Source organism: Topomyia yanbarensis, chromosome 3 (assembly GCF_030247195.1).
Source record: "Topomyia yanbarensis strain Yona2022 chromosome 3, ASM3024719v1, whole genome shotgun sequence".
Lineage (NCBI taxonomy): Eukaryota > Metazoa > Arthropoda > Insecta > Diptera > Culicidae > Topomyia > Topomyia yanbarensis.
The window spans coordinates 248,011,249-248,028,345 of NC_080672.1; the positions used below are offsets into that span (position 1 = coordinate 248,011,249).

General features: G+C 39.3%; 1 protein-coding gene across 7 annotated transcripts in view; it reads right to left on the minus strand.

Moving 5' to 3' along the window:
- LOC131688630 (serine protease inhibitor 42Dd-like) overlaps window positions 1-16,589 on the minus strand; it is a 37,476-nt gene extending 20,887 nt beyond the window's left edge. Inside the window, exons 1-6 of one of the 7 annotated variants that reach the window (XM_058973035.1) lie at window positions 16,327-16,589; window positions 16,166-16,224; window positions 15,892-16,031; window positions 14,969-15,763; window positions 14,768-14,909; window positions 14,352-14,605 (exon numbers count right to left, since the gene is read on the minus strand). In XM_058973035.1, the coding sequence (XP_058829018.1) occupies window positions 14,451-14,605; window positions 14,768-14,909; window positions 14,969-15,763; window positions 15,892-15,957 (1,158 nt within the window). In that variant the 5' untranslated portion in view covers window positions 15,958-16,031; window positions 16,166-16,224; window positions 16,327-16,589 and the 3' untranslated portion in view covers window positions 14,352-14,450. Of the gene's footprint in view, window positions 1-13,928; window positions 14,162-14,351; window positions 14,606-14,767; window positions 14,910-14,968; window positions 15,764-15,891; window positions 16,113-16,165; window positions 16,246-16,326 lie in introns of those variants that run through there. The other 6 variants (XM_058973034.1, XM_058973030.1, XM_058973033.1 and 3 more) reach the window with 6 other exon arrangements.
- Window positions 16,590-17,097: the final 508 nt, after the last annotated feature.

Consider the following 17,097-nt stretch of genomic DNA (forward strand, 5'->3'; position numbering starts at 1 on the left):
ATACATTATTTCACCATATACAAAATTCAAAATTAACCATTTTCTGTATTCTCTCTAGTTAAATATCGAATTATTTTTACGCAAATCAATCAATTTATTACTTATGTATAAAAAGAGAATAGAGCATATCCAGCACCTTTACAGTGAAATTAAAAGAAATTATATTTGAAATTAGAAAAATTAGCGCCGAAGCAATAAGACCACTTTACAGCACTACTGCAATGAATTGAATGAGCGCTCCGACGCAGTCGTGCTACCAGCCAGCGACCAGCTTAGCCGTCCCGGCCTTGCGTTCGGAGGTCGTGCGGGGGTCTTCCCAACTCCCTTCTCAGGCGAGTATTTTGCTTTAAATGACGATCCGCTTCCTGAAAACCTTCTGGTTTCCTGCTTGCTATCGGGTACATCACGTCCTTGCAATTTGTCGGGACGCTTTGCACGTGACGTCGATGGTTTGCGATAGTATTACCAAAACGTCAGAGGGCTAAGGACGAAAATCGAGGACTTGTACTTGGCTGCTCTTGACGGCGACTACGATATCTTAGTTCTAACGGAAACTTGGCTTGATGATCGTATTACATCGATGCAGCTCTTCGAGGATTCTTACGCGGTTTATCGTGCGGATCGAGGTGCTCGTAACAGTATCCATGGTCGCGGCGGGGGAGTTTTAATTGCTGTTTCTTCCACACTTGCCTCCTGTGAGTTTGGTGTGGATAGTTCATCAAGCATTGAAGCAGTTTGAACGAAGATTACTACGTAAACGAAAAACTACTTTATTGGAGCTGTTTACATTCCTCCAGAAAAACGACTTGATTGTTATATTTTGCAGTTTCACCTAGACTCCATAGAACGCGCTTCTTCTCAGGCAGATACAAACGATGTGATGATACCCAAGTAACAATTGAAGTTTTATAGCATGCTACAAGTGCAATCTAAGTTTTATGAGTGGCTATAAAACCACCATAAAACCTCAATTGTTACTAGGGTAGCCCTTGGCGATTTCAACCAACCAGGACTCATGTGGGTTTCTTCTGGACGTGGATACGCTTACCCTAACCCGTTATCCTCGACAACAAATCCTGCCAACCGCTTACTTCTGGACGGGATGGCTTTTCACGGACTAAGTCAAGTAAGCACGATTTTCAACCATCAATCTAGTCTTCGTCAATGAGAATGCTTTGCCTTTGTGTTCTGTGAGTGAAGCTTCCAGTGTGATTGTTCCTTTGGATAACTATCATCCCGCTTTAGAAATGTCCATTTGCACCATTAGTTCACCACTATATGAAGAAGCTTTAGCTGTGAATCGTCGTAATTTTCGCAAAACTGATCTAGTAGCTCTACGCCGCTCACTGTTGCTGATTGACTGGAGTGTACTACTTGATCAAGTGGATGTAGATGTTGCAGTTGATCTCTATAATCGGTTACTCCTTGACTGTGTTGAAAAATCTGTTCCAATTTATCAACCTCCCAGGAAGCCTCCCTGGTCGAACGCAATGCTTCGGAATCTGAAACGCATCCATGCCAAAGCTTTACATACGTGCACAAATCGACGATGCCCTATTCTCAAGCGCTTTTTCGCAATATCCAGTAATGAGTACCGCTGTTATAATAAATTGCTGTACAAAGGATATGTGAACCGCATCCAACAAAACTTACGACGAAATACGAAGGGCTTCTGGACTTTTGTTAATACGAAGAGGAAGGAAACGGGTCTTCCGTCTAGGATGGTCTACAATGGCGAAGTAGCGACTACGACGGCGACACAATGCTCCCTATTTGCCAGTTACTTCTCGAGTGTCTTCACGACTGATGCGCCAACTGCTATCGAGCTGATGTTCCCGTTGGTGTGGTGCATATGGATGTATTCACCATTTCAGAACAATCGGTTCACTCTGAAATACAAAAAAACGAAATCGTCGTATGCTCCAGGACTAAGTGCTATGCCTTCAGCTGTTCTGAAAAAATGTTCGGATATTTTAGCGATTCCACTGATGCACCTTTTCAATGTGTCACTTCAGCAGCAAAAATTTCCTGATGATTGGAAGTGTTCAGTCATGTTTCCGGTACACAAGAAAGGCGACAAAAGCAACATCGAGAACTACCGGGGAATCACTTCGCTGAGAGTCGAGTCAAAAAATTTCGAATCGCTTATCAACGAGGTACTGTTCTCTGCTAGTAAACATTACATAAGCACTTGTCAGCACGGATTCTTTCCCGGTCGATCTGTGGAAACGAACCTGGTTTCCTTCACATCCTTTTGTACGGAACAAATGTCCAAACAACTGCAGGTGGAGACGATCTACACAGATCTTAAGGCTGCTTTCGACACTGTTAACCACGAGATACTGCTAACGAAGCTTGATAAACTTGGATGCACTGCCCGATTCTTCCGTTGGCTTCGATCATACCTTGTTCGTCGTAAAGTCGTTGTTCAAATTGGTGACAATAAATCTGAGTCCTTTTCCAACCATTCCACAGTGGCGGATTTACCTAAAAACCTGGCCAAAAGCCGAAAATGGTTTTGATTGACCTGCAAAGGTACATAACACGATTTTTTGGGGCGCAGATTACGATTTTGATGTTAGATTTTAAAAATTCAAAATGGCGGATACAAAATGGCCGACATTTTAATCTAAATATAAGTAAATTTTCACGAATGAAGATTTAATGGTTCCAGTGTATGCCAATAACGTTTATAGTGTATCGAATTTTAAATGGTGTGTAGTTAAATGATAAAATTTGTTGATTTGCGTTTGTGTGTCTTTATGATGTAGCTATTATGAGAAAAGATGTTATTAGTCATTTCAAACTATGTATTTTGAAATATTATACAACATAGTTACAAAACTTTTAAACTCTCTGTATGATTATTTTTCACTCTGTACAATTATTATTCAATTGCTGTCCGATGCACGTACTTAAAAAAAACGAAAAATAGTATTTTTCTAAATTAGAGAAAATAAGCCGATTCTACGACGAAATGCAAGGAGTGAAAATTGACAACAAGTTTGCATGCAAATTGCAGTAACTAAAAAATGAATATGACAAAAATACGAAAACAAGTGAAATTCACTAAGATTCATAGTATTATTTAAATTGTTAGACCGAGGATTTGTCCAAAGTCCATTATTACGATGAAGCGTCCATTTAAATTCATGGGTTATGCTTGTACTGTTTCATGGTATAGTTTTGAGCAACCACGTTTTGTTGTCATGCTTGCTAACATACTACGACCTTCTCGCAAAAAAATTCGCCAAGCTGCAGTGTACGCCAAAGTGAGCTTTTTGGCCAAATCACGGCCGGAGATTACTGTATTCTTTGGCACTATTCTACTGATTTTCGCACGTAGTATCCTGTCATATATTCCACCTCTAGATTTGTTTTGCTTTGCATGATCAAACGTTATAGTTTCCTGGTAACGTTTAAGCATGGTATTCAAAATCGATTTTTGAAATTTGGATCCTTTGGCGGTCACTTCTGTTGACCTCGTTGGTTTTCAATATGAACGACCAGAATTATTTACGTCTTTTGCATTCCACTTTTGATAACTTTTGAATATTTTTATGAATCTTGATGAAATTTTCAACACTAAATACACAATTCTTCCTGATCAAAATGCAGTATTGTGCGACTCGCTATGATAACCAGAGAGGCAACAGTAATTAAAAGTAAGAGTCCAAATTTTAAATTGAAAATCTTATAATCCGTCTCCGTCTCCACTTAATCAATAATTACTCAAAAATGGGCAAATTCGGGCAAGAATTCTATAATGTTTCAAATGGAGAATCGTTCAAGGAACATAGATTGCTTGAAACATAGTGGACATACGTGGACAAAAAAGAATTTCAATAATTTAACAAAAATGTCTGTTGAAACCGTCTGCTGCAAAAGCGCGAAAGTTATTGTCATTTTCTATAAACAAACAAAATAACATTGTTTAACATCAATACATATAAATAAAGTACATGCCATCAGCATAACTTTCCATTATTCCACATTCGAAACCGGTACTTTTATGAAAATCCAGCTGCATTTGAAAAATACTGATATTTCGAGCGCTCGATAAAAATATGAGCAAACCGCGATGGTTTAAACTGTTTGGATGTGCCAACACTTCAGGTATGGAAAATTTGGAGCGTTTCACTTAAAATAGCATGCGGCAGCACCATCTGAAGGACAACATAAGTACTAGAACCCAAAGTACTACCATGAAATTTTCGACTTTTGGCCTGGTTTTTAGGCAAATCCGCCACTGTGCATTCTGGAGTTCCTCAAGGTAGTACGCTTGGTCCACTACTGTTTTCACTGTTCGTGAATGATGTTGTTTTTGTCTTAATGCGTGGAGGGAAACTGTTCTTCGCCGACGATTTGAAAATATTTCTAATTATAAGGAATGAAGCCGATTGCCGTGAGCTACAGTATCTCGTTGATACCTTTTATAGTTGGTGTAAAAGAAACATGATGGTTCTTAGTGTTGCTAAATGCTTTGTTATCAGCTTTCATCGAACGAGGAACATGTTTACTTTCAACTATAACATCGCTGGAACTCAGCTGCAATGCGTTGATCATGTAAAAGATTTGGGCGTCATCCTTGATGAAAGGCTAACGTACACCCATCACTTCTCAACGATCATTGACAACGCTAACCGTCTACTAGGTTTTATGTTCAAAATATCCAACGAATTCCGGGACCCTTTGTGCTTCAAAGCGTTGTATTGTTCACTGGTGCGCTCACAGTTGGAATTCGCAAACGTCGTCTGGTGCCACTACCATGCAATTTGGAGCCAAAGAATTGAAGCCGTCCAGCGCAGATTCATAAGATATGCGTTACGTGAATTGCCTTGGAATGATCCGCTGAATTTGCCACCATACGAGGACCGTTGGCGATTACTAGGACTGCACACTTTAGAAGATCGTAGACACGCGTCGTAAGCCACCTTCGTATCTAAGCTTCTTCTCACCGAATATGATGTTCCCGATCTCCTATCACAAATTAACCTCTACGCACCAACCCGTGTCCTTCGTCCTCTAACGCTGCTGTAGACTGAAATGCGTAACGCTAACTACGCTGCCAACAGCCCGATACTAGCAATGGTCCGTCGCTTCAACGATTTTACTGACATCTTCGACTTCGTCATTAGTTCTGCACAGTTTAGAAATCGTTTGTTATCACTTTAGGTTAATTATTTGTAATTTAGTTCATTAAGACACATTGTCAGATGGACGTAAATTGTTAAATACATACATAAATTGTTTAATACATAGTATAGCTCTTATTTCTTATTAATTATGAGAATCTGTTTGTTATTGACTGAGCCACAGTGCGACATGTAGTAGTAAGAATGGCGGACCATGCTTCTTGGATCCCCCCCCCCCCCCTCAATTCTTTTTTATTTCATGGCTTTCAGGGTCAATTGATGTTTTAACGATCTGTCACAAAAGAAAAAGGTTGAAAACCAGAAAATTGAGCGAGACACTTGCCTAAGTGGATGTTAAGATAATTCAACCACTTTTTGATGATGCGACCGGAATAGTTCGGTGCATTATCTCGCAAAAACTGACACTTCAAAGCACAATAAGCTCAAAACAATCGGCTTTCCAAATTTGAGAACCGTCGATCTGTTTTTTGTCGAAGTTTAAAAACTCTAGTGTGGAAAAAGCAACGGGGTACTACATTCATCGCAAAGGCATGCTCTCAACTAGCACTGACACTGAGTGCTGTAACTCTCCAGTTGTGATTTGCAAAGCAGTACACAGTGCAGTGCATAATTTAAATATATCTGTCGGCTACTGCTATCGTGTCCGCTCCGACGTTCGACCAGAGAATGAGCTCGCCTAAACAATGCTGAAAGTTATATATCCGTGGATGACGTCATCGGCAAAATCAATACAGCCAATCAGAGCTGTGGACGGGAGACATCACGAGCGCTTCGCAGCTGGATGCCTAGACCTGTCGTCGTCCCCACCCCCAGCGGTAGCAGTGATCAAATGCCGCACTCATCGCAGCGCATTGTCTTAACATGCCTGGCTGCTACTGTGGTTCTTAACGGCCCGACACCCGACGGTAGAATGAACCAGGGATGCCACATTGAAATCTGTGTTTCAGCCAAAAAAAATTTTACCACCTGTGATGACTAAAACAGGAAAAAATTCTGTGAAAATCTGTGATAAATTTCTAAAAAATCTGTGAAACATCACAATATTTCCAAAAAATTGTGAAATTTTTATCAAAATGCCAAAAATTTGTCATCTGTGAAAAAGAATCTGTGATCAGAAATTGTGAAAAAAAAAATCTGTGATATTACAGAAAAACCTGTGAATATGGTAACCCTGGAATGAACTCGCCCGAGGAATGATATTGAGTTCTACAAGATGACGACACGAAGGAACTCATGATGAATGAAGTTCATGTTTGACAATTCTCGGTGGTTTGTTTACTTTGTCAGTTGCGTGAGTTCGAGTGCAACGGGTGCTCATCTGTTGCATTTGCACTCACGTAACTCCCATGTAAACAAACCACCGAGAATTAGGCAATCCATTAGACGTTTGTTTGACAATTCAGCGGTGGGTTCTGTCAACAAGTCTACTCCTGCGAACAGAAAAACTCGTCCGACAAATAACTTTGTTAGTCCGATTCGTTTGATGTTGGATCGAGTCAACGATATTGTCGGACGTCGCACCCCTCGGAGTAACGTCAGAATAAGTAAACAAGAAATAATCAGCTGATCAGAAACGTCTCATGGATTGCCTAATTGTCAAACGAAGTTCATCCGGCTCATTTTGTTGGGTTATGTCGGTTGGTGTAAAACCTAATTCCGGCGAAGTGATGCCAAAATCACATCAAAAGTTCGGTTATGTTCGGCTATGTTTGGGTTACGTTCAGCATCTGTGTGCGCTTAGAACGTACTATACCGATAGGAGATGAAACGCACACAAGCGTATCGTTCAGCACCACGTGTTTCATTTGTTTTGAAAAATAAAAAGGTGCCAATAGACCTTTCTCGTCCGACCTAACCCCCTTTTGTCTTATTTTTATTCAAAAGACTACACATTTTTAAGAATATTGCCGTTGAAATGAGACTATTTAGAGCTATCGTGAAATTTGAAAAATGCAAGAATGTTGAGTATTTTTTTCACCTTTGCAAGAATGGTGGGGCTCAAAATGTGTGTTTGGGCAACACTGTTTTGTATATTTTTGCTTGAGTTCCTGGCAACGCGGCAAATGAAGTGGTGAGTCGCGGTACAAAGTTCATTGATTATGTAAACAAACTAAAGTGAACCTCTCGGTGGAGAACATTGCATGATAATGTTTAACCTCACTTTTTGACAGTTCAGAGAGATTGTTTACATAGTCTTGGATTTTTTGTTGATTCGATCATAGTATGAGAAACTTGGTTTGGTTCGCTGCCAAATGTTAACACTTTCCAAACAAGGTCGCCAAATGCAAACAAATCGAATTTTCATGTTCTCTATTAAAATCCTGGGACAAAACCTGTGGATAGATGTTTTCTTTTTCATTTTTTCTGTTCATTTGATCTCTTGTCTTGCATAGCCACTCTTTCTTCCTCACATATTTTAAATGGACTGGCTACATTTGACAGTTCCCCCTCACTGCATTTGACGGTTCCCTTTGGCTGCATTTGACAGCTCCCCCTGGCTGCAATTGACATTAGGTTTTTTCGTATCCACACGTCACGTCCCAGTTAAAAACTATCTATCTGACCATGTGCATAAACATAACGCAACAATGGATTATGAAGAATTTTGATAATGATTTTATAACAAATTATAAAAGGGCCCGGCTGATATAAAAGTCCTAACTAGCAATACACATATTATAAAATGATTATAAAGGATTATTGTAACTGATTCCAAAAGGATTATAAAGGTAGTGAAATACGTACACAATGAATTAAGGGGAGTGTCTGATGTAAACAATTTGCGCAATCAAACTAAATAAAACAGTATTAAATTTTTAAATAGAATTATAATGAATTCGACCAAAACTTCTTTTACCTTTTTCTCAAGGTTTACGTTTGGCAGTGACCCTTTTCAAATGTTTGGGTAGAATTTAGATTATTTTATCGTTGTTGCGATCAATTTCATTTGGTTTGTTTTGTTCACAATGTTAGTCGCAGAGCATTTTGGTGATCTATGGCAATTGATGACCTTTACACCCCATACTAGGTCCGCTCCTGTTGCAGTTGTTTCGCCCCGTCCGGCACCGAGTCAACCGATGTCCAGCCTGCACCGCACTCGTCTGTCGCTATGCCAATGGCAGGTACTTGGATTGAAGGCTAAAATGTCAGCTACGGCTGGTGGTGTTGCTGCAATCGGTTTGCCTTCGGCCACGTTGGACATTCGGCTAACGGGAATATTCAGCGATTCCAATTCGAAGGAAGCAGCGTCAGTAGCAGACTGCTTCGGTTCAACAATACGCTCCGGTATCGGACGAAGCTAACACTCCGGCAGGACGAAGGTTTCAATGAGGGGCTCAGGCATAAGTAGCAGAGTCCTTGCACTTACTGCTTGTCGAGTGAACAATTCCGACGAAACCACTGCCGCTCGCGCCAAGTTTGATCACCGTAATTAGTGCGACGTCAGCGGTATAGTGCCAGGAATAGTCGAGGAGAGTGCCAGGACTGACTTGCCGAGAGCTACAAGATTAAATAGCAGGGCGTTTTTAAAGTGACCGTAGTATAACGTAGAGGCTTTAGGCAGATGATTTATTCAGCAGAATAAGATAGCAAAATTACCCAAAACATAAGAGCTGGCTGCCGAAGTGAATCCACACACATCGTCACCTACAGAGGCAAGCAATATTGGAACGCAGCGAAATTCCTCACAATGAATTGATCTCGTTAGATGAAATTCCAGGAAGTACAATTTTCATAGCATAATTTAATCGACCGAAATTGTAGTCCTCAGTCGAGAGAGAGAGAGAGAGAGAGACTGATAGAGTAGCAGCAGCTAGGAATTTTCTTTCGAAAGATAGCAGCGGTTTCGCGTATCCTGCGCTAAGTAGAGAGCGTTAAGACAGATCTGACCAACGGTTCCGTCCGGTACCACCATAACACACGGCACCGGCGACACATATATTCACAACATACTAATTACTTATCCTTCAGAAAAAGTAAATAAATTGACTATGAAATCTATCATTCGCTGCCTAGTTATTTCGTGCCAATTTGAACAAGACAGCAGTTGCAGATAGCTTTATTGCGGTGCCAAAATTAATGCAACTCGGGATATAATATAAGTTTACATATAATTTCTCCTCCCTGATATTCTACCAGAATATATAATGCTCTGCATTATTATCACTCCAATCAAATCCTTCTTACTCCTTGTCGTCAGTGCCGAGCGCTATTTTGCATTTTCCGGCTAAATCAACGACAATGCGATAATCGACGAAACTTTTACTGTAATGGAACTTGAAACCGAATAATAAATGATTGTTTTATTCGAAAGCGATAACCTTGTTGTCCTCATGTTTGCAGCTATCATACGCTGGTAGGCATTCTGACCAATGGAAACGTTCTTCGATATGAGCATTGAACGATCAAAATCATTATCAACAACTTATCATCGACCGAATTCGTTACCTATAAAGTTCAGGTAAACTTCACCACCTAAAAATGAATAATCAATCGGATCATCTTGTTAGGAATTAACCCACGAGCAAACAAACAAATGTGTACAAATCCTTATCCATCATCCAGAAAGCAATCGTTTTATAGCCCAATGCTTGATCTTTCGATTCAGCATATGCCACCGGGTTTTATATCCAGCGCCGATTGGTCAATGTATGAACCAGGTTACCATTGTTCCAATCCTCATCCCTCTTGAGTTGATATTCTTTCAAAGAGCATCGAAAGTATTCAAGTAATGTAAATTTTAAAAGTCCGTGTAAACAAATCTTAGGTAAACAAGCACACCGAACTGTCAGAAAAGTGAGGTTATACATTTTCACACAATGCTCTATATTTTTGACAGGTATATGAATGAATCATTTCAGCATCAGTGATGCCAGGTCTATTTAAACAATAGCCTGCAGTAAAAGTCTGCAGATTGCTACACAAATCTTCAATAAATGCGACGTAGAAATGTAGTGTTGCGGCGCAACGTTATTGTTGTACGCTCCCCTACCCTGCGACTAAAATTCCTCTGTAATGTATAGCATCAGCAGGTACAGGCACCTGATAGACATGTGTGTGTTGAAATGAGAAAATTGATGATGTGCATATATTGAAATGTAAACGGTTCTTAGAATAAAATTATTCAGTTCAAGAAAGACCACCGCCACGGGCGGTTGGTCCGGCAACCCCGTAGATTTTTATTTCTTACCCCGAAATCGACCTTTCACCCATATCTGGAAGTGACCAGTAAATTCGCCGCGTACTTACGTATTCTTCGTCGATCTGTGCGCTTAAAATGTGGAATATATATCTGGTGTTCCCTCTCCCGACTATCGTACAACAACACAACGTAGGAACTAATCGCTGGCGCGATCATAATGGTGCCGTGACCAGGATCAGCAGATACCGGAAACTATAGTGCACACCAGAAGCTGCACGATCGAGAGAAGCCGCAAGGATACACATTCGTCAACCAGAATATAAAGCCAACGCCAAAGCCATTGTTCAGCACACATCGTCCAAGTTTGCCGAAATGTCCCCGCCATTTTGAAAAATGTACTTCAATAGCAGAAGCCTAGTCCTTCATTGTTTGGAGCCGAGTCCTCCATCCACGGGAGCTTAGTCCTCAACCTGTCGGAGCCGAGTCCTCCACCTACCGGAGCCGAGTCCTCCATCCATCGGAGCTTAGTCCTCCATCTACCGGAGCCTAGTCCTCCATCAACCGGAGTATAGTCCTCCATTGTTCGAAGCCCAGTCCTTCACCTGTCGGAGTCAGTCCTTCACCCATCGGAACCTAGTCTTCCAATCACGACCAACTTTATCGTGCTGAGAACGCAGGCCTCGGACTCGGAGCAGTCAGGCTTGGGTTGCCTCGTGCGTATCAGCGAGCAGCCACCTTGTTCAGGATCGTCTCTCAGCAACATAATCGGTTCAAACAATTCGAATTGATGTCCGATAATTTTCATCCACCGTAAACAAATGAAGTAGAAACACAACTGTGCCGCCATACAACTTACCATTGTTCACCATGCAGAAATTTAGTTACAACATCCATCAGTAACAACATCGAGAAGTTCTTTCGTCATGTTGCAGCATTTGTCTGAAAATCAAATTGCAGCCGTAAATTATTATGGATACAATTATTACCAGCAAAGAGAATCCAGACAGTCCATCGATAAGCTACAGAAACGTTAACATTATAGTCAGTGAATCAAAACTTCGAAGCTGCTGCAGAAGTAGTAGTAAAATCATTCACGGCGTGCGACGTCCACGACATCCGTCTCACAAGCACTGAAATTTTGCCGTCAATATACTGTAATGAAATGTTAGTAGAATAGTAATAAGTTTATATAAAACCGTTGGTTTTGGTGGGGGAGTATGTTGCGGCGCAACGTTATTGTTGTACGCTCCCCTACCCTGCGACTAAAATTCCTCTGTAATGTATAGCATCAGCAGGTACAGGCACCTGATAGACATGTGTGTGTTGAAATGAGAAAATTGATGATGTGCATATATTGAAATGTAAACGGTTCTTAGAATAAAATTATTCAGTTCAAGAAAGACCACCGCCACGGGCGGTTGGTCCGGCAACCCCGTAGATTTTTATTTCTTACCCCGAAATCGACCTTTCACCCATATCTGGAAGTGACCAGTAAATTCGCCGCGTACTTACGTATTCTTCGTCGATCTGTGCGCTTAAAATGTGGAATATATATCTCCCGACTATCGTACAACAACACAACGTAGGAACTAATCGCTGGCGCGATCATGTAGTATGTATATAATTTAAATGATCAAAAATGTTGAAGGCTGGTGTATAAATTGGCTGGCATAGGCTTTGTTCTGCTAAATATTTGTAATCTGCAAAAGATCTGCAGTGAAAACGCAAAATCTACAGATTTACTAATATATATGCAGATCTGGCATCCTTTTAGTATTCCCCACAGGAAATTCATCCAAATGGTGAAAAAATACGGGGAAACAAGGCAAGATAGGTATTCAGAATATGGTGTTAAATGCGCAGCTTGCACTATTTTTGATTTTTTCAATAGTTAGAGGTACCAAATCATCGCGGCAATAGGAAGTAACGAATTGGGGATAAAAAAGGAAGCATCCTATCATATAAAATTTTTTGACGAGAAAGGTCTATTTATCAAACGGATCAAAATTCCGTGAAGAGAATCTGTTCATCTGCATGTGCTAACATGCTTACATACAGAGATACAATATCTAGGCAATCTGAGATAAGACATTTAAGTTACAAACGATTTTGTCTTGCGCGCCAATAATGCAATGTTTGGTTTTGACGATGAAATAAAAAGAATAAGCAGAAACGACGGCAGCTATTTTAGCTACCACTTTGTGACTCTATTCATGTCCTTAACTAGTGCTGGGTGCTCAAATCTGTCATACGAGACGAGCCACTACTGATTCAAATAGGCACGCGGCACATTTATTTATGTCTTTTCGTGTTCGATTGACGGCGCTGCCTGAGATTCACGATTGGAAATTTTACCTTTTTTCGTGAACTTTTCAATTTTACCGATTTTCAAAAGACTGTTTTTATTGCATGGATATTACATTATTACCAATATTTATGTTAGGCGTTTCTGAATCGGTTGGTGTATAAATGATTAAAATCCATCTAGTAATAGCGGAGTTATAACCATGCAAACCTTACATAGTTTCGTTACATTTTAGATTTTAGAATGACACCTAACCCCAGATAGTGGAGTAATGAATTAATGATAAAATGTTAGAGTTTCGGAAAATGGCTCCATGAAAACCGCAAAATCTTATATTTACTGTAATTTCATATTTTACTGCTCATTTTTCTTCAGAAATAATAAAGAAAAAATATGTGGTAAATCGACAGGTTGCACATATTGTGCATCCTCATAAAAAAAATAAAGTCTATTCGTTGATTAGCTTTTAGTTATTGCGTTTGCCAATTTTAAAAACGCGCTTTCGAGAGAAACGCTGTAGAAAATAACCCATCCGGTATTTTCCAGCCCCATGTCAGGCAGCCATTTTGTACTAGCCAACATCTGGCTTTGTTAAAATCAAAACAACCCAATGCTAAAGGATGAAAGGAGTAATACCCCCTAGTATTTTCTCTTGAAAATTTGGGTACAAGTAGTTTAGAGAGTATAGACAGCGTACCTTTTTTAAGCACCGAGAGTTCAAAAAATGGGTTTTTGCTTAAATCTACATTTTGAGGGAATAATAAATTGTTCAAGCATGGTTTTGTGTAGTATTTAACCAGACCTACAATCTTTACTAGATCACTTGAAATGTACATGTTTTTGGGGCACCATGTTATCTATGAATGATATCGCGCCTTTCAGGATAATTGCTCAAAATGCAATATGAAAGTTCAACTCAGATGGGCACATGACAGCCGCTTATATAAATTCGGTGGAATATACCGAGTAATGCTGTTTCCGCCGAACGGACATACAATGTCATTTATTGATCGTAAAACTTCAGCATTTTCGTACTATATCTAGTTAATGAGTTTTTTTTCCCAATTGTTAGCATACCGATGCAATTTGTGGCATATAATGTATACACGTGAGTTTACTGCAACGTGTTTTGCTTCAATATGGGTTATTAATTCTTATTGGATATATAAATGAGACGGTGGCAGTATACGAGTGCATATGTCTTTAATGGCAGATTTCATTCAGTGTAGTTACGCAAGCTGCTAGAAAATGTTGAAATATTTCACATACGCCTCGCACGTGAAATTAGTGAGGGATTCAGTGATATCAGCATTACGCGTGACTCACGTATTTTTAACGAAAGCGAAAATTTATTAAATATTATATGTACATTTTTTATGTTTCTATTATTTTCAAGGTAGTTTCTTAAAAGCACAAACTATGAATCGATTACTGGTATTCAAACCTGACTCATCCGTCCAATGAAGTATATTTGATCGCCTTGTTTCAGAATGTACATGAATGGATGGTCAACGGTAAAGTAAGGAGTGATTATCATACACCTCATCTGCATGATCATGCCTGGGAATAACAGGGAAAATAATGTAATACATGTTATGAACTCTAAACTTATTTATCAATTCGATTCGAATGTGTATGAAGGCGAATAGCAGCAGACACGATAATATACCAAATGAATTTAGATTAGGAAAATTGATAACGTTTTATAATCACAGGGAGTTGTGAAGATTAGATATTAATGCAATGCAAAATCGTGGATCAAGTCAAAAAGTAAATTTTAATGAAGATTCGTTAGTGTGACACCATTGAATATTTTTGGTTCTTAATTTTAAATACATGTCAATCATAGTTATAGTTCTTCGTGTCTGCCGTGTGACCGATCAGGATTGGTAATTTTTCCAATAAAAATGATTCGTGTCTGTATCTGAATTATACAAACGAATGGACGGTTTGCATGGAAGGGCGTTACTAGTTGACATGATCTTTTCATGCGCACAACAGCTGCTACAAATGATGAAAATAATTAACTCACTGTTTTAAACATCTCTATTTTTAAATTGGTGTCAACAACCGCAAACTGTAATGTTACGTTTCTGATGGCATGAATCAAAACAATACAGGAGCATGATCCCAGAAGTTGAATATCATGAAATTCTAAAAACTTACCAGTGGCGGCTGCAGCTTCTGCCCCTTCTTCATTGACTTCGATGAACGCTTTGTGCACTACATTCGAAACCTTAAGCGGTTCTGCCTGTTCCAACATATCACTAAAATCAGCTTGATCAGTGAACATCTTTCCCATGCCGAGCTGTGGATAGATTCATATTATTTTTATGTGACTAGTTGTTATATGATTGCCATTTTTACCTTTTCTAGGGTGTCTTTCAGGTCAATATCGAACTCAATTTTAAATTTCGGCAGAAACAGTTCCACTTCTTGGCTATACATTTTCGTTAGCATATTGGGAATATCAATGCTAGCCATGTTATCTTCCAATTTGGCCAAACCGTCCCTTTCGTTTGGAAGCAAAATCAGCATACTGACATCACTGTCACTGTATGTAAGCTCGAGGGCGGCTAACCCAAGGTCTTCAAAAACACCGTGCTTAAAATGCTTTTTAGTGTTCATCATTGGAACATCCACCGATTCAGTAGCACTAATCCAAAACGGCATTGGTCTGGTAACATCGGGATTAAACTGATGTGCCCATGTGCCCTTGAAATGGATAGCATTTACCAACACCATTCGGGTATTCTCATCGAGAACATCTGGAGAAATTAAATCCTTGATTTTATCATTGGTTTTTTGCTCGACCCACGAGTTGATTGTTTTTGCGGCTTGGCTATTTTCAGTGAAGTTAATGTGTTCGGCATCTGATCTGAATTTTTCAACAGCAATATCACGAAATTTTTGTTTCACGGAATACTTCTCCATAATGTACATTTTGTTCGCAGTCTTGAGACTTTTGTTAGAATCCAAGTTTGCGAGTACGTTGCCATAACTTTCTGCAACTTTTTCCTTTTCTGATGCGGTTCCATATTTCATTGCCGAAAACAGTTCCTCTGCGGTCGAGCCGGCTGCCCCCATGGCAGCGAAGGATAAACAGGTACTAATAGAAAACGGCGAGATGACAACATTTTTCTTGTCGACGGAAATTATTTGCTGGAAATTTTAGGATATTAGAACATTAAACAATTTCTTTATTTGTGCAATGTTCATCGCCGATTTTGATAAGAACATGACTCATCTGTTCAACTTTGTTATATGCCACACCAAATGTGCCTGCTTACCTTATAAAGCTCCAAGGCAAAATCGTTAGTCTTGCGGACGAACTGGTCATCTACTAGCTTAGCCATTGCGATGTACTTGGACGGATTTAATATTACCAGGAAAAAGATATTGACAAATAGGAGGTACGGAATACCAAGCACTGGAATCATCAAAAATCACAATCTACTAAAGTTGAACAGTTAATATTGAATGACTTTTATATCGATACTACTACAGCAGTGTATTTTCAGGCTAAACCTGTGTGCTTACTTTATGCAAGTATTTGATACTCACGCAGTTATGAAAGATAATAATTATTCACCACACCGGCTACTACGTTGTATTAGTTGAACCTGGAATCTACATTATGTAGTCTTCCGATATGTAAACAAAATTCCGAGGAGTATCGTTAACCGGCATCTATAACATAAATTGCCAAAAGTGTTTATACTTACTCATTGGATTGAGGCTGTGATACACATGATCAAAATTATACAAAATGAGCTGCTTAGCTGTAGTTTCATGTTAATATTTTTTTTTGAGTTGCTATTTATGCTCTACACAAAGAACTTTATTTATATCCTTGACCTGATATACAGTCCTGTACTGACAGATTCGTAACCAATAAAACAAAAAATTACAAATTAAATAATTTAGATGTTAGTCATCGATCACATAGGTTTTTTTTTCTATTTCCCTCTCTCTTGCTGTAAAGTTTATGCACTGAATAAAATCGGTCTATCCATGCATACACTGCAGAAATATTTCGTGGTAAAGATACACTGAGAAAATTAAACAATGTCACGCTATTGGCGATTCTACGTTGAAACCGCTCACAGATAGCACTGGAAGGAAAGTGTTGTTGATTTTATTCTGTTCTGTCATAGTGCATATATTTTCTGTAAACATTGGTAAAAAATGACTTAAACACGAAATTACCGATTAATTTGTTGATAATTGTTTATGAAAATGGAGGAAAATCATCATTTTATCAGATGATGAGTAAACATCTTGCGAAAAAAGTGTAAAACATAGTGGTTTTTAATATTATTCGCAGAGCTATATGCGCGCTGTTTCGAAATGTAATTTGTTGAGCACCGTAGCCGCCGCAACAGCATTTCCCGTTCGTCCTAAGTTAAGCTAAACCTTCATGAGATGGTGTAAATTCATGAAACTCTCCAGATCACGCGAGGAAAGAATATATCCGTCTAATAGGAAAGTGTCAG